Source organism: Medicago sativa, chromosome 1 (genome assembly GCF_051527215.1).
Source record: "Medicago sativa cultivar Bolivia chromosome 1, Bolivia_mono, whole genome shotgun sequence".
NCBI classification, from domain to species: domain Eukaryota; kingdom Viridiplantae; phylum Streptophyta; class Magnoliopsida; order Fabales; family Fabaceae; genus Medicago; species Medicago sativa.
The window spans coordinates 14,365,943-14,383,718 of NC_140749.1; the positions used below are offsets into that span (position 1 = coordinate 14,365,943).

Genomic DNA, 17,776 nt, shown 5'->3' on the forward strand with positions numbered 1-17,776 from the left:
CTTTGCAAGAGATAACAAAGAGTATTGATTTGCACTAAGTAAATGAAAGCCTTAGTGATTGATCAATTTCTGTTGCAAGAGCTTTTAAACAATCTTCAAGTTGTTTATTTGAATGCTTTGGCAAGGTGCAAGTAATGCTGAGCCTTTAAACTGTATTTATAGAGTCCTTGGGCTCAAATAGCCGTTGTGGGGTGTCCAATGGTGTTATGCCATGTGTCCTGGGTCCCACAAGCTTTTACTTGAAATTCTGGGCAAACATTCTGATCTCTGATGAACTTCAGAATGTTGTTGCGTTCATGATGATCTTCATCTGGGTTCATCATGTTCTTCATCTGGGTTCATCATATATGAATGAACATATGAAGTTCTGGGCGTGTCATATGCTTTTCATATGAATTTCTGGGCAATAACCAAAGTATGGACTTTTCTTCATACTTCAGAAAGTTCAGTTGCCAGATCTGCCTTGGAACTTGGTGCAGGAGGATATAGTGGGATTCTGCATCTTCATACCCATGCTTTAAGAGATTTTCTGATACTGAACAGTACCTGCTCCCTTGTGTGTCTAATTCTAATTGAATCTGTCATGAGCTTGCTTTTGCTTTTGCTTTTGCTTTTGCTTTTCACCTACTGTACTGTTCACAGTTTAAAGCATGTGCAGAGCTGAACATTCTGACCATCAGAATGTTCCATCTGTTTCACTTAGGATGATTTGTAAGACTACCATTTGATGTAATCAAATCCTAATAGTGAAACACAATGAAGAGCAGTGTTATTAACATCTAGGATGATATTCCCTTGTGGAATATTCCTAGTACATCAATGTTCATAGTCTTAAATGAACATTGAGTATTCTTTTTGACATAATCCTTGTATATGTCTTTATTGCTTGATTGATCCATGCAAATGTACTTTCCTGGACATGTCTCCACGTTACATGTGCCTTGCATGGCCTTGATCAAAGTTCTTGAGATTCTTAGCTTGTGTAAGAACAACCTTCTGATCTCTGCTTGAACATTCTGATCTTCGAGCAACATTCTGATCTAACTTTCTGATCTCATTGTTAGATCTTGAATTCAAATGTCCTTTGATTTCTTGATTCTTGGTATGATTTAAACATTGTTCCTGTCTTAGTAAAACACTCAAGAGCACAAGTTAAATACCAAGGAATTACTCAAAGTCCATTAATTCTTTAATCATATTGGTTTATTATCTTTAAAATTAATTAGGGATTTTGCCTCAACATCTTCAACCCCTTTCAAGAAAACACAAACACATAACCAGGCTCAAACTTGAATCCTTTTCTTTTAATCGTCTTCTTATTCACAATGTGAATCCTCTTCTTTTAATCGCACCACAACAATCTCATGAATATCGTCACGATATGAATTCTCTTGTTCTGATCGTCCTCGTCTTCTTTCCTTTTTCTCATATCTTGGAGTTTTGTGATATAAAATTGTTTAGTTTAATTTGTGATAAAATTGTTTAGATCTAGCTTTTTAAGAAATTCATATGTTTAAATCTTTTTGTGAATATGTGTTGGTCTTGAAGGGAATCTGAATATGCATTTAAGATTATTTTTTCTGGGTGTTGTAACACGTTTACCCGAACCGAACCAACCCCTAACTCAAAACCTGAAATACTTGATTTGAATTTCAGGTGCAATAGGTAGGGCTCTAAGTGGTTCGGACAATGATGAAACCGAAAATCCAAACTAAACCAAACCAAAAATGTATCCGACTTTGTTCGGTTTTGTTCAAAACCGAACCAAATTAACCACCTAATCCGATCTAGTTTGGTTCGGTTCTTGGTTTTTAATTTTGAGATCCAAAGAACCGATGAACCGAACCGATGCTAACCTCACTCTTCATTTTAGTAATATTATCCCTCTTCACTCACACACTCTTACGATTAAGCTCAAAATTAAAATCCAACATAAAATACTCCTTAATTCATTCACTTTCTCCCATCATCATCATTTCATCTCATCACTCACACTCTATTTCGTTTCTACTAAAAAGAACACTAGCCATCAGTCACACCTAACCCATTGTTCCTCGCCGCCGCCGGGATCGTTCATCTCTTGTTAGTGTTTTCATGTTAGTTATACAAAGTAGTTTGAAAAACAAAAAACATGGAAAACAAAGTTCTATAAAATATTTGAGTATGTTGATACATGAAACACAAATTTGTGAATATATGAATTTCTTTTAATTGTATTTTCAAACAAACCGATCAACCGAACTTATTCAAACCGAACCAAACTGACTAGTTTGGTTCGATTTCCTTTTGAAATAATAAAAAACGAACCCAAACCGAACCACCCACCACCCTTATCTTAGTGTAAGTAGGTAAGGTTAAAAATAAAAACGTTAATGAAATAAATAGTCTATATAAATATCTAAAATTTGTTTTTAATCCTTACAATAAAAAAAAATTGCATTTTTTAATCTTTGTAAAAAGAGAAATATTAACAACACTCATTTTTTGAACACTCTCATTGATGAAATCAATTTTATCATCAACGTTTTCTCAAGTATTTGCAACCAAAAAAAAAGCAAATCGTAAACATTTTTCTGTTTTTTAGAGATTAACAACAAAAAATTAAATATTTATATTATTTAATTTAATAATTAACCCAAAAAAAAAAAAAAAAGACAACCACCAAAACTCTGCTTTCACTTTCACCTTCGCAACGCAAATTCTCCAATTCTCACTGAAGTGAACTTAAATCCGACCAACACACACTGCCTGCTTGGTACGTTCCTCGTATCTCTTCACTTTCGTTACTTTATTGTTTCACTATTGTTCTGATCCATAACATGTTTTCAGCTTCCATAAGCTCTCAAAAATAGCTTATAAAAACAATTTATAGCTTGTATGAAAATCATTTTAATGTATATCATCTTTTATTTTCAATTTTTATTTTGTTCCGTAGAAAGAGTTGTAATTTGATCAATCTAGCCGACTCCACTTAGTAGGAAGGGATAAAACTTAGTTTTTGTTGTTGAAGGAGCGGTAAATACCACATGAAACTCACTCACTCGCAAATGGAAGGTCTTGAGTTCGAACCCGGGACACCACAGATATCTAGCCTAACAATTTCGGAATTTGTCAATTGAGTTAGGATTAATGGATAATTTATATCATTTTTAGTACAAAAATTGCTTATACTTAATTTACACAACACACACTTTTGCTATAAGCACTTGATTAAGTTCTTTATGTAAATGGGATCTTCATTTATAATGAAATTTATGTATACCTTTAGGAGAATTTCAGACTTGAATCCAGCTTTTGTTTGAACTATTTTCATTTATTGTGTGAAGTTCCATTATTTGGCTTTCTGTTTAATGTAAATTTGTGGATACTGTTTTCCTTAAGATATCAATTGTAGCTCTAAAATTGACTGTTTCTGTTTTTTATTAATGTTTACAGTGAGTTTTTCTCTCCCCTTTCAAAGGAGGATATGAGTCAGAATTTGAAAAGTCCTAATCCGGACGATAAAGAACCAAGGTTAGAAAGGCGATGGAGGAGACGGGAAGCGATGAATGATAGTTTGAAGCACAATCGTGTTGCTAGTGCTACAAAGACAACTGCGAAGATTTGTGAAAATACCACAATTTTAATAGACGAAAGTGATCAGACGATAGATGATGATGATACAAATGAAGATTGTGAAATACTTTCGGGTGAATGTGCCGGTGTCAATGATGAAGTGGAGGCAGATTATGAATCCTTGTTGGCTAAATATGATCCTGTTATTGAAACTGATAGTGCTAGTAATCATATTGATGGTTCAAACATTGATGAAGTAGAGGCAGATTACAGATCCTTGTTGGATAAATATAATGCTATTATTGAAACTGATAGTGCTAGTAATCATAGTGATGGTTCGAAAATTGATGAAGTGGATCCAGATTACAGATCCTTTTTGCATATATATGATTCTGATGTTGAAATTGTCGGCTATGGCGAAAGCAATGATAGTGATGAAGTAGATGCTGTCAATTGACTGAAGCTGTATTTGGTGAAAGGAGTTTGATTGTTGAGCATGCTCCATGTATAATTTTAGGTTTCTGGTGTGAAGAATAAAAATCAACAATCTTGGTTTGCCTTATTATTTGCTTTGCTTATGTATTATAGAATTCAAGTATTTTGTATTATGGAACCAAAAGAGCAATGAAAATCAAATTCAAGTTCTATATTTTAAGGTGACAGATACTAAACAAGGTTAATTTGAGGGGAGGTCAATGTCTCATATTCCCAAAACATTTTTGTATGATATCAACAAATATAGACTTTATTATAATTATATCACCTATTCCTAATTTCCTTCCACTTGACCTTCATTTTCTTCTCCCTTACAAGGTCCATAAACCTTACTAAAACAAAGAAAACCCAAAAAATTGGCCAACATCAATCCAAAAAGAAGCCAATAATAGTAATCATAATGTCCCTTATTTATGTTACTAGAAACCCAACTTTCCTTTCCCTCACCTTTAGTAACATTATCAACAACACTCAGAATCAAACTAGCCAAAACATTTCCAATTGACATACCTAATCCAGAAAGTGTTGATGCTACACTAGACATAGATTGAGGCAATTCACATATAAAAAACTCATTTTGTCCAACACCATTAAAAGCTTCAGCAAAACCATCCAGAATTTGTCTTGGCAATAGCCACATAACTGACATGTTCACAACACCTTGTGGAAACTCTTGAAAGCCTTCATCAATTGCTAATTTTCTTCTTTTACCTTCTACAATTGCTAATGAAGCTGTTGAGAAACATATTGCTAGTAGTCCAATTCCCATTTTCTGTTTTACTCTTAATCGAGTCGGTGAACGTCTTAGTTTTGATGCTGAAGGGATTATAACACAATCATATAGGACAAGCCATAGTACTGTAAAGAGAACCATGAATGTTGCCACTGAAGCTGCGGGAATTTCGAAGTTCGAAGTAATGTGGCGGTTCATGGAGGATGCTTCTAGTACATAAAATGTTCCTTGACTCATATTAATATACATTATCATTCCTGTTATCCAAATTGGGATGATTTTGATCATTGCTTTGAATGCTTCTACTTGATCTATTGTGCAAAGGCTCCATTGGTTATGAAGTTCTTCATCTTGGTTGAGATCTTGTTGTGAATTTTTTATAAGGCATGCTTTGTTTAGAAACCTTTCAATCAAATCACATAAGAAAGCCGGTTAGTGATCGCAAAGCACTCTAAAAATAGGATCAGATAATGAGTTGAATGGTTCATAAATTTGATACCTGAATTTATCACTTGGCATAAGCATTGCAGAATCCTTGTCAGAAAAGTACATGCCATCATTTAAGACATTTTGTGATGGTAATTTGAGGTTTCTGTTTCTGTAAGACGCGATGACAACTCGAGCAAACTCGCTAATCACATTGCCTTTTGGTTCCACCTTAACATAGAATGAAGAAGCTAAAAAGAAAGACACCATAGATATGAACATGAAGACAACAGGTACACCAAATCCAACAATCCAACCAAACTTTTCTTGAATATATGCCAAAATGGTCATTCCAATTAGGACTGCAGCTGCTGTTAAAGCATAGGTCCAATTAAAGTAGCCCTCTATGATTCCTGCATCTTTTTCCTTGTTTAGTTGGTCAATGCCAAAGGCTAAAGAGGAAGCTCTTACACCACCAGCTCCAATGGAGATTAAGCATAGAGAAGAGTATAAGAAAGCAAGCTGTGATGTTGTGGGAGAGTTGCAGCTCATAGTGATAGGATCACAAGGACTAAGGTTTGGAATCATAGTTGTTAGCCAAAAAAGTAGCATTCCCTATAGTGTGACACATAATAATATAAGTAACCAAGAAGTATTGGTCCAAAATAAATATACAACATGAAAATGTTATTGTAGCGGATTTGGATTGCACTCATAGTAACATGTTTATTGATCTTGGTCATTCGATTTCAAATCAACGGTGGTGAAGATTATTTAAAGCTAATATGGTGAAAGTGCAATCTAAAGGAATGACTGATATCATATCAACGATTGAGAAGTAACTGCATATTTTTCTATTCTGTAGGTAGGAAATCCATATCCATAAACAAATGAATAAATAAATAAAGAATACTAGAAAAATTAAGGAGCAAAAATGAAAACAAAATAGATTTCTAAGATAAATCTAAGAATTTGGGGATCAACTCAACTCAGCAAAACCGTTGATTTGTAAGGTGAGGATTATCCACCAGTTACACACACATTGTCAAACCGTATCTAATTCTTAACATAAATACGAACTTACAAGTAAATTGAGAAGCAAGCCAAATGCGATGGTAGGGTAGCGACCAAAGTAGGAATCAGCAAGAAATGCACCAATAATTGGTGTGAAATTAGTAGCTGCTGACCAGAGGAGGATCACATTAGTAGCTGCTGCAGCTTCCATCCCATAATGTTTTGTTAAATACAGAATCATGTTTGGCAATATTCCAAAACTTGCCATTTTCTCAAATGCCTGGGTAGCTGCCAAAACAAAAGAAATTAATCATCATAAAATATTGCAGGGACCTTTTTAAAAAACAAAATATTTTGCAGGGATCAAAAACTACAAAATGGGTTCAGTCATCATGTGTCACGTATGCAAATCATCACAAAAATGGGGTCAGGGACTATTTTAAAAAACAAAAAATTTTGCAGGGACCAAAAACAAATTTTTTTTTACAGAGACTAAAACAAAAACGAAGAATATTTTCCTTATTGAAGAGAGATCAAACTTCAAATATGAAAGAACTGATAATGTATCATGGATCAATTATGAAAGTGATTCAAAATAGAATTTGCATGTCATATATGATATGATGAAGCATTAAATTGTAGCAAATGAGTTGTGTTACTTACTTATTATGAAAGGTAAGGTTCTGAAGCCACCCTTTGGGTTTGTAACACTAATTAGAGGCTCTTTCAACGTACTTTCCATTTTCGAAGAAACTAAAGAAATTTACCCAAGTGAATGCAAAATCGAAAACGGTGGTGAAGATTATTTAGAAAGTACATACATTATACACATAGATTGCCGACAAAAACATAAGAACTAGTGTACATAAGTTGACACGAAGTGTTCAACGTAGTTGTTTATTGTCATGCCTCAGGACACGACAGTCACGCTCAAGCAGCGCCTTATTTTAAGACTAACTTGACACAAAACCGGACATGTGTCTAGTATTTATACTTTTTTTAGTTTAAAAAGAAATCTTGAAACTTATTTTTATATAAATAAGAAAATCTTATTGGCATACCCCATTTTTTGACCCAACCAAAGCTTTCTTTCTCCTCATTTATTTTTTTAAAAAAAAAAATTAAAAAAAAAAGTCAACATTGACCAAGGTCAACTGTTGACCGAAGTCAACCTTTTACCAAGGTCAACAGTTGACCAAAAGTCAACTTTTCAAAACAAACCTTTTTTTCACACCAAATGTATTCCCATTAATGTTTTTTTTCTTAGTGACTTGTTTTACAAGTTAACTCAAATTTTCCTTTTTTTATACATTTTTATTTTATTTTATTTTATTTTTTCACATTTTTATTTTGTTACTTCATTCTCAAGAAAACTCAATTTCATTACACTAAACATTCTAATTTCAATTCCTATCATTTTTATTACATTTCTAATCACAAACTTTTCACCATTTTGTTTCATTATTTTCAAAGTCACAATTCATTTTCAAAAATTCAAAAAAAAAAAACACTAACTTTAACAAATCCACACAAAATGCACATTCTACTCCCCTCAAATTGTGCATCTAGATTCTTCTTGACATATAACAACTCATCATTATCCAACACATCATCACTCACCACCAAAAATCATCCAAAAAAGTCCCAAAAACTCATTTTTTGCAAAATTCCAAACTACCCCTTCTTACCCAACACTTAACCTAATTTTTGCACTCTTGGTGACCAAGTCACTCCCTCTATAAGTACCCAACAACTCATTGAGAGAGGGGGCCGAAATTATGAGTTCACAAAATCACCATTTTCATCAAAAATTACAAAATCTTCATTTCTCCATGAAACTTCACCATTCTTCAACCAAAAGTTCATAAACACTTCCAACAAATCAAAAACACACAAAAACTCAAGAAAAACCATCCAAATTCGTGAATTCAAAACCACAATTTCTCAAGAAAAAGTGATAGTGAGTTAGACCATTTCAAGGCTTAATTAAGGTGGGTTTTGATGATTTGATACCCCTGGAGTTATTTTGATGCTTTCACTTTAATTATTTTTGTTTAATTCACTGTTTTTTGAGTTGTTATTTTTTTGGGTCAAAACTTGTTGTTCACTTTTCTGTCTATACAAACATTCACTGTGAAATCTAAGCTTAGATTCATGATCAGCGTGAAAATACAAGCAAAATGGTATTTTAGTTTGTGAGATTTGATGAACTTTTAGAGTTTGAGATTTTTCATGAAGTTGTTAAGGTGTGTTGTGTTTCTACGTGAGTCATGAGGAAGAAGAAGGAGTTGACCCTTCTTCCTCTTAGTTGACCGCGGGCCCCACTTTTGATCTCTTGTCATTTGTGCTGTTTTGTCCCATATGCTGATTTATTCCTATATGCATGCTCTTTGTGTACTACCTATTATGCTCATTCATCTTTAACTCGTTGATTTAGATCTGGTGGCTGTGATGAGATCCCATGATGTTAGATCTGGACCTTTTGATTCATCCGACAGTCCAGATCCATCTGGTCTGAGCCCAACTGCTTTATTTTAATTTCACTACTGTTTTACTATGTTTACCCCCTGTTCTTGCTTACTGCACCTCCAGTTTCTTTGTAAAAACTTTCTCTCTTGAATATTTTCTTCCTCTTTGCATTTCATTTAATTTTAAAACCTTTTATATTAGAATATCAAATTTATTTGAGTCTTCATGCATTTTATTTTCCATTTTTAATTTTTGTTTGTATTTTAATTTTTACATCATGCATTTTCATCTATGTTTAATTTTTACCTCATGAATTGTGGACTTAAAAAAAAAAAAAATCATCACATGCATGTTTCCTTCCTTTTAGTTTTGCTTTATGTGTTTGCATTTTTTTTTTTTATTTTTGTTATTGCTTTATTATTTCAATTTGTGTAAATATTATGATTTAGTGTGTATTTAGGATTTGATGTAATTTAATTCTTGCACTTTATTTTGCTTGTCATTTACTTTCTCTTGAGGCTTTATCATGTATCTAGGTCCCTTGTAAATATCCATAAATGAGAATATGCACCGACACTCACACATTTACTTTTTACCGCTTTATACATAACCGCCATCGAGAACTAATTTGAATTAGTGACTTTTAGGTTAACAATCGGGCTTCAAATTTTTCTTAAAATCAAACCATTAGTAATTTTAGGTTCACTTACTTGAGAATTTGCTTGGGATCCAACGTCGTTTGTAAATTTCTCGCTTTTTTCATTACGCTACGTCTTTGCGTGTAGTTTCTTTAGTTTACCGTTAACTTAGAAAAATCTTTTCACAAAAAAAATCAAATATGCAAAACTTCAAAAATATTTTCTTAAGAAACCTTGGATTTTAACCCAAGTGATCTTTTTCCTTTTATTTCTTAACCAAATTCTCAATCAATCTAATCCAAACTTAGACTTACTTTCTTGTAATTAAAAGTAAACAACTTCACTTCTTTCATTATTCTATGCCTTGAGGCCTCTCTTCCCTTCTTAAAACTATTTTCAAAAAACTCTAAAAAATAACCCAACTCACAAATAATTTTTGAGAGTGAAGTACATTTGGGTTTTGATCCCTTTCTTTAAGGGTATGTAGGCAAAGGATTTATCCTTCCAAACCGAATAAAAAACAACAAAAAACATACTTCTTCTCCCTCCATTCTTTCACTTAAGTTTTTAGACAATAATTTTCAAATAAAAATAATCTAGCACAAGATAAAGTTAGGAAAGAGGTTATTACGGAGTACCGTAATCGTTAGAGGTGCCTAACACCTTCCTCTATCGAAACCAACCCCCGGATCCAGAGTTTTTAAAAGGGTTTTAATTCATCTTTTCCCTTCCCACGAATAAAGTTCGAAAAGTCCAAACGATTGAGGGTTCAAAACCAATCAATGGATTGACACCCGAAAATCATGGTCTACACTTATATAGAGAAAATCTTATTTGTCTTTGACTACCTATTTGATACATCATCTTTAATTTAGATATATTTGAAAATATCATGACACTATGTAGTTTTTACCACTTTATTGACTACTTTTCATTTTTTTTAATAATTTTAATGACTATTTATAAAAAAAAAAAAAACTTTATTGACTATAATAATCATATAAGTTTCATTTTCATTTAGATATTGCTTTAAACTCACATTTTGTTCTTTAACTATGGGATACTATGTTGGTACAACTAGATGTCAAAAAGATTTATTTTTTTAAGAAGTTAAATTAGCCCGCTCAAGTTGACATCAGCATGTCAAAAAGATATTATATCTTAGTTCTCTGGTTGGGGTCAATATTAATGGCTCTTGGTTGTCTGAAGCGGCTTCTGTGTTGGGTTGCAAAGTGGGTAAAGTCTCGTTTCTCTATTTGGGTCTTCCGATTGGAGGCGATCCGCGTCGATTATTATTTTGGGAGCCTATTGTTACTCGAATTAAATCTACATTGTCTGGTTGGCATAGTCGGTTCCTTTCCTTTGGTGGTACGTTGACTCTTCTCAAATCTGTCTTGACTGCACTTCCTGTCTATGCACTTTCCTTTTTCAAAGCTACGTCAGGTATGATCTCTTCCATTGAATCTTTGTTAAATAAATTTTTTTTTGGGGGGGGGGGGGGGGGGTGAGGACAGAAGAAAAATTACTTGGATTAGTTGGAATTCTTTATGTCTGAGGAAGGAGTATGGAGGGCTGGGGGTTAGGAGGTTGAGGGAGTTTAATGTCGCTTTGTTGGGAAAATGGTGTTGGAGGTTGTTAGTAGAGAATGAAGGGTTATGGCGTAAGGTGTTAGTTGCTAGGTATGGTGTGGAGGGTGGAGGTTTGGAGGATGGGGGCCGGAGTTGATCTTCTTGGTGGCGGGAGATTGTGAGGATTAGAGATGGGATAGGCGAGGGTGGGGAGGGTTGGTTTGCGTCGTGTATTAGTAGGAGGGTGGGGGATGGAGCCAAATACTGATTTTTGGCGCGATAGTTGGTGTGGTAATGTTCCGTTGTGTGTGAGTTTTAGACGCCTATATGACTTGGCTGTCATTAAGCAAGTCACGGTGAGGAACATGTTTGTGTTAGGTGTGGAGGTTGGTGGGGAGGCGTGGCAGTGGTGTCGTCAGTTGTGGGTGTGGGAGGAAGAATTGTTAGAGGAGTGTAGGGAACTTTTACTTACGGTTACTTTGCAGGACTCTTCTTCTGACAGGTGGCTTTGGTTACTGGACCAGATTGGTGGGTACTTGGTCCGTGGTGTGTATGACTTACTGACAACGCAAGATCAGCCCCATTTACATCAAAATTCAGAGTTAATTTGGCATAAACAGGTGCCTCTTAAAGTATCTATTTTTGCATGGCGCCTGCTGAGGGATCGTCTTCCTACTAAAGAGAATTTGACAAAGCACGGGATCATTTCAGTGGACTCGCGGATGTGTCGTGTCAGGTGTGAGCATACTGAGGACTTGAAGCATCTGTTTCTGATTTGTCCGTATTATGGTGCACTTTGGCCGCTAGTGCAGGCATGGCTCAGAGTTGAAGGGTTGAATCACAGGTTATATCAGACCATTTCTCACAATTTATCCATTATGCTGGTGTTTTGAAATCGCGGAGATCATTTTTTCACCTTATTTGGCTCCTATGTGTTTGGATTATTTGGAATGATCAGAATGACAGGTTATTTAGGAACAAACAAAGCTCTCTACCACAATTGTTAGATAAAGTTAAATCATATTCATTGTGGTGGCTGAAAGCTAGTAATGTTATTTTTGGATTCGGTATTCATAGTTGGTGGTCGAACACGCACTTATGTATGGGCATCGACTGACTGTTGTGTATGATTGACTTGACTGTATTCTTCCCATGACTGTTTCGGCACACCTTGTGCTGTGACAATTACGGTGTCAGTGTTAATATAATTCATTTTTGTTTCTTCAAAAAAATATATTATATCTTATCTTATATTATATCTTATATAAATAAGAAAATATTATACGATATAAATCTTGTCTTTGCCCTTGCCTCCTCGTTTGACACATCACCACCATTAATAGAGATATATTTGGAAATACAATGACATTTTTTCAGCTTTTAACAACTTTGTTGACTATAATAATCATATATGTTTCATTACCCTTTGGTTATTGTTTTAAACTCACATTTTGTTCTGTATTTATGAGATACCATGTTTTTACCACTAATTCATGTCACAAATCTTATATAAAATAAGAAAAATCTATACGATGGAAATTTTATATTTGTCCTTGCCTCCCAGTTTGACACATCACCATTAATGGAGATATGTTTGAAAATAAAATGTATAAGGAAATCCAATACAATGAAAATCTTATCTTTGTCTTTGTCCTTGCCTCCCCATTTGACACATCGCTATTAGTGGGGTATATTTGAAAATAGAATGACAATTTTCTATTTTTTACAACTTTATTTACTACTTTTTATCATTTTAACAACTTTGACTATAATAATCATATATGTTTCATTATCCATTGGATATTGCTTTAAGCTCACACTTTGCTCTCTAACTATGGGATACCATGTTTGTACCGCTACATGTCAGAAAAATCTTATATCTTATATCTTAAATAAATAAGAAAACTTATACAGTGAAAATCTTATATTTGGTTTTACCTCCTAGTTTAACATATCACCATTAATGGGGTATATTTGAAAATACAATGACTCTTTTCAGCTTTTTACAACTTTATTGACTGATTTTTAGCTTTTTAACAACTTTATTGACTATAATAATCCTATATGTGTTCATTTCCCTTTGGATATTTTTTTAAACTTACATTTTGTTCTGTAACTGTGGGATATCATGTTTGTACCATTTTATTTTCTAACTATGGGATATCATGTTTGTACCACTACATGTCAAAAAAAAAATAACAAACTGGAGCTTAGAAGTTGTATGCTCTGCACTACAACCACCTTTCTTTCCATTAGGATCGGTTATGGTCGAAAAAGAAAAAATAAACATGATCACATAGAAACAAATCAGTCTGTCTTTGCCACTTATTCTTCTATCAAGATTGGTAGTGCTAAAAAAGAGAGACAAAAAAATCACGATCACATGGAAAACATGTCAATACATGTTATCAAATGAACGACGATAGAGTTGAAATAATGTGGTTTTAATTAATTCAAAAAATATGTTGTGTGCGTGTGCACGTGTGCGTGCATGCATGTGTGATTTATAAAAGTTAGTGTGATATCTTAGTTTCCTTACATTGCAACGAAAAGCTAACTTTGTTACAATGTCAATAGTAGCAGGTGTATCTTCTCCAGTGGTATAGATTGTTTGGTCAATCACATCTTTCTTTCCATTAGGATCCGTTATGGTCGAAAAAGAAGAAAAAAATCATGATCACAGAAACAAATCAATCTGTCCTTGCCACTTATTCTTCTATCAAAATTGGTAGTGCTAAAAAAGACAAAAAAAAAATCATGATCACATGGAAAACCTGTCAATACATGTTATCAAATGAACAACGATAGAGTTGAAATGACGTGGTTTTAATTAATTCAAAAAATATGTTGTGTGCGTAAGAAAATGTGTGTGCATGCATATTAAAATATTATTATTTTTGTTGTATTTATACATGCCTAATGGGACTCTAAGTAAGCATCTTTTTGATTGGATGGTCAAAGGCTCCAACCACTCACATGGTATCAGAGGTTGATCATTGCCTTGGATGTTGCAAAAGGTTTGGAGTACCTTCATGGCAGTTTAACTAAGAGTACTCTCGTCCACAAAGACTTGAATCCTTCCAACATTTTCCTCGGAGATGATACGAGGGAAAAGATCGTGGATTTCTGCCTATGATGTTTTGTTCCACACAGGAAATCCTCCATCCGAACATGAATCGCACGAGGGACTTTTGGATATTTCGCGCCAGAGGTATCTTTTATTGTGAAATTTATTGATACATATCTTTTTTTTTTACTTTTTATAAAATGATATTTGCATTTAGTATACTAGTTTTTGAAATTGCACGGGGAGAAAGTTGTTTTACTAATCATAATTTTAAGTCAATATTTGTTTTTTTTATAGCAAAAGTCAATATTTGTATTTTCCATCTAATTGGAAACACCATCCAATCGACAGGAGTTGTTTAAGAACGGTAAGCATTTAAACAAAGGGAAAACAATAATATCACTTTTCATGTCCTTTTTAATGTTGTCATGAAAGAGTGAGAGATTTGCTACAACAGAGCTTGTTCTGAATCCATCCCCTACAAACTACAAAATAGCCAAGAAAATACAACGTAGAGGTGATTAATTCAGTGGGATCCAAAATAGCCAACAATTTTGAATTCTGAGTTTTATTGTTGTTGTATGTTCATTGCAGCCGAAGGCCGTGCAGCACCTCCAGGTGACGTGTACAACTTCGACATCATGTAGATGGAACTGATAACCTGATGGAAAGTAGTGGATGACAGACATGCTGAGGAGAGGCGGCATATTGTAGCATGATTTCGAAAAATGCGATTGGATAAAGACTTGTTAAAAAGTGTGATTGACCAAACAATTTATACCATTGAAGAAGATACACTTGCTACTATTGACATTGTAACAAAGTTAGCTTTTCGTTGCAATGCAAGGAAACTAAGATAGCACGCTAACTTTTATAAATCACACATGCATGCACGCACACATGCGCATGTAAAAAAAAAAGATGAAAAAAAAAAAGATATATAATTAAAAAGATAATTTTTTTTCGTGCTCCGTAACCTCGTCGATAAGCTCAATGAGAAGCGCAAAAATGTTGCATCCTTCAAAAAAAAGGTTTTGTTCATCGTAAATTTATAAAAAAATATTATTTTTATTTTAAAAAAATATTTTTTTATAAAAATATATTTGTTTAAAAAGTATTTTTGAAAAATATTCCAATAAAATATATTTTTTTTTGCGTCAAAAAAATTTATATGAAAAGATAAAAAAAATTATGAAATTTCTTTGACCATCCAATCAAAAATATGCTTACTTAGAGTCCCATTACGCATTTATCCATACACCATAATTCTCTCTTCCCCTTCTAAGAAGTAACCAACAAGAGAAACTAGATTATGGTGACAGACTATTTTTAAAGCCTCAAGTTCTGAGTCAAATTATGTTCCAGTTGCTCCCCGCTGCACTCTTGAAGATTTTTTTTAAAGCCTCAAATTCGGAGCCAGTACCAACTTGAAGATTGTATTTATAAACTATTGATGAAACTCTTTGTCCCAAAATCTTTTCAGGACTAAAATTGTCAATGTAATGCCTGAGCACCATTAACTTAAAGATCGTTGATTGATATAAGACATAACCATCTACAGGTGGTACAACACTCGAACTTGCTTCACTGATGTGATGTGCAAGTTGTACAACACTTGTACTTGCTTCATCAATGTGATGTGCAGGTGGTATATGTTTGTTTTGGATTTTCAAATTGTTGTATTTAAATTTTCAAACATATATAAAATTGAGTACAAGAAGTACTCAAGTCAAAGGATGACAAAATAAAATAATCCCTCCCATAGTAAAACAAGTCAAAAGCTAAAACAAACACCAAAAAACCAACTAAACACCTATCAGGAACACCCAAATACAACCAAACAAGAGTAAGACTAAGAACAGAACCTCTCAGTCAACCAACTCGTATACAAATTCGTCAGAAGACACAATCAGTGCCAGCACATAATGGGTTCATGATCTCACTCATAGAGGGAATATGTATGACCAGAATGTTTACCTAAAAACCACTTCTAAGAGGTGAATTTAACCATGTCTACCAACTGGCATCTAGAGCACAGACGGCTCCTTTCCCAAAAAGATGTGAGCCTTCCGGGATCTCCACAGAGACCACACAACATCTTGCCAGATTAATAAAGTGTGGGTATAATCAGTTTATGTCCATGTATTCCAAGGAATGTGATTCTGAATTTGAAACAAACACCTAGTAAGTTTTTTTTTTTTAAGAATTTAATTGTATTATTATTTCTTATAAAAATATTTATAATTATTTATACATACTTTATAATTAGAAAAAAATATTTTTTGATGAAAAATTAGAAATAAATATTACTTATTAAGAAAACAGATTTATATAAAAATAAATAAAATTTTCATTATTATTAAACACAGAAAAATTAGATATATTTCCAACGAATTTATTGTCATCATATAAATTTTGTATTTAATTAATATGATCATATTTCCATTAATAGTTTTTTTTAAGAATGATATTTTCATAAATTCTGCAGTATTCTTAATGTAGACGGAAGCTGTATTGGCAATCCGATTAGAGCAGGTTTTGGCGGTTTGATTCGCAACAGTGCAAGTTACTATCTAATAGGTTTTTCAGGTTTTCTACCGGCATCTTCTGATATTCTTCAAGCTCAGTTAACAGCAATTTACTTCGGTCTGTCCACTGCAAAAGACTTGAGAATTGCTCCTTTGGCGTGCTATTCAGATTCTCTCCTTGCTATCAATACCATCAAGGAAGCCTCCTCGAAATACCATGTCTACGTTGTGCTTATTCATGAAATTAGGGAGCTTCTATTTCAGGCTAATGTTTCGTTACATCACACTCTCAGCGAAGGTAATCATTGTGCTGATTTTCTTGCCAAGCTAAGAGCTTCTTCAGATGATATTCTATTAGTGCACCCGCATCCACCTGATGATCTCCGTCCGTTGTTGAGGATAGATGCTTTAGCAACTCTGTTCTTGAGAGCTTAGTTTCCCCCTTTGGGGTTTTTTTCTTCTGTTTTCTTTTTTCTTGTTGTTAGCAATGTAACCAAAAAAAAAAAATAGTTAGAAAGTTTAATATTCGTAGATATAATAGCATATCGTAATATTTTTGCCTGTGGATGAAGTAACAAATAAAATCTAAAACGCACGTACACAACTCTGATGTTTCAATTCAAATTCGAATGAAAGTGTTCAACATAACAATATAAGTATTGTTAGTTGATTTAAATTTTTTTGCTATACAAATAAAAAAAGGTATAATATTGATACTTCTTTCAGAGAAGTGTTAAAAACACTAGCTTTTTTATTTCAAAAAAAAAAAAACACTAGTTTTTTATACTCCTTTAACAATCACTTTTCTATTTGATAAAATCAATCTGGGTCTCGCATTTTGAAAATGGTTTCCACATAAAATAGTATGGCTCACGTTGATTTTATACAAAAAAAAGAATGATTGTTATAGAGAGTGTTAAAAAATTATATCTATGTTCCCGTAAACATAACTTAGTTGACAGAGATAATGCATTGTTATATGCAGGGATTGGGGTAAACACCTCACTTATTCGCCTTAAAAGGTGAGTTATATTCATTAGACTATTTGACACACAAAAAATATGTCTAATGCATTTCTTTCCTTAAAAAAAAAATCTATAGCATTTCTTTAAGGGTTAATAGGTCTTTACCCCCTGTAATATAGGTCATTTCCGGTTTTCCCGCCTGTAAATATTTTTTTTTATTTACCCCCTGTAAAAAAAATTTGTTCTGATTTACCCCCTAATAGGCCAAACAAAAACGAAAATTTCTTAAAAAAAATAAAATAAAATTGGTTTTTGTTT

General features: G+C 33.4%; 2 protein-coding genes and 1 long non-coding RNA gene across 3 annotated transcripts; 2 read left to right on the forward strand and 1 right to left on the reverse strand.

Annotated features, from left to right (window-relative positions):
* The first annotated feature begins 2,611 nt into the window (after positions 1 to 2,611).
* LOC146952928 (uncharacterized) lies at positions 2,612 to 4,204 on the forward strand. Its single transcript, XM_085707086.1, has 2 exons — positions 2,612 to 2,755; positions 3,436 to 4,204. The coding sequence occupies exon 2, from the start codon at positions 3,467 to 3,469 to the stop codon at positions 4,010 to 4,012; it is 546 nt and encodes a 181-aa protein (XP_085563212.1). The 5' UTR covers positions 2,612 to 2,755; positions 3,436 to 3,466; the 3' UTR covers positions 4,013 to 4,204.
* A 67-nt stretch (positions 4,205 to 4,271) lies between these two features.
* Positions 4,272 to 7,183, reverse strand: LOC146952929 (protein NRT1/ PTR FAMILY 1.2-like). Its single transcript, XM_085707082.1, has 4 exons — positions 6,887 to 7,183; positions 6,294 to 6,511; positions 5,283 to 5,824; positions 4,272 to 5,186 (listed from the first exon to the last, which is right to left on the reverse strand). Exons 1-4 carry the CDS (start codon positions 6,963 to 6,965, stop codon positions 4,325 to 4,327), a joined length of 1,701 nt encoding a protein of 566 aa, XP_085563208.1. The 5' UTR covers positions 6,966 to 7,183; the 3' UTR covers positions 4,272 to 4,324.
* A 659-nt stretch (positions 7,184 to 7,842) lies between these two features.
* On the forward strand, positions 7,843 to 10,245 carry LOC146952930 (uncharacterized). The gene is made up of 2 exons (XR_015007951.1): positions 7,843 to 8,214; positions 8,661 to 10,245. It is a non-coding gene; the product is annotated as an uncharacterized LOC146952930 (long non-coding RNA).
* Positions 10,246 to 17,776: the final 7,531 nt, after the last annotated feature.

Excerpts from the sequence above, each read along its gene's own strand:
- LOC146952929 (XM_085707082.1), bottom strand. The coding sequence starts at position 6,965 with ATGGAAAGTACGTTGAAAGAGCCTCTAATTAGTGTTACAAACCCAAAG. Across the intron at positions 6,512-6,886 it reads AACCTTACCTTTCATAATAA|CTACCCAGGCATTTGAGAAA; the intron begins GTAAGTAACACA and ends TTGTTTTGGCAG. Across the intron at positions 5,187-5,282 it reads ATGCCAAGTGATAAATTCAG|GTTTCTAAACAAAGCATGCC; the intron begins GTATCAAATTTA and ends TTTGATTGAAAG.
- LOC146952928 (XM_085707086.1), top strand. The coding sequence starts at position 3,467 with ATGAGTCAGAATTTGAAAAGTCCTAATCCGGACGATAAAGAACCAAGG.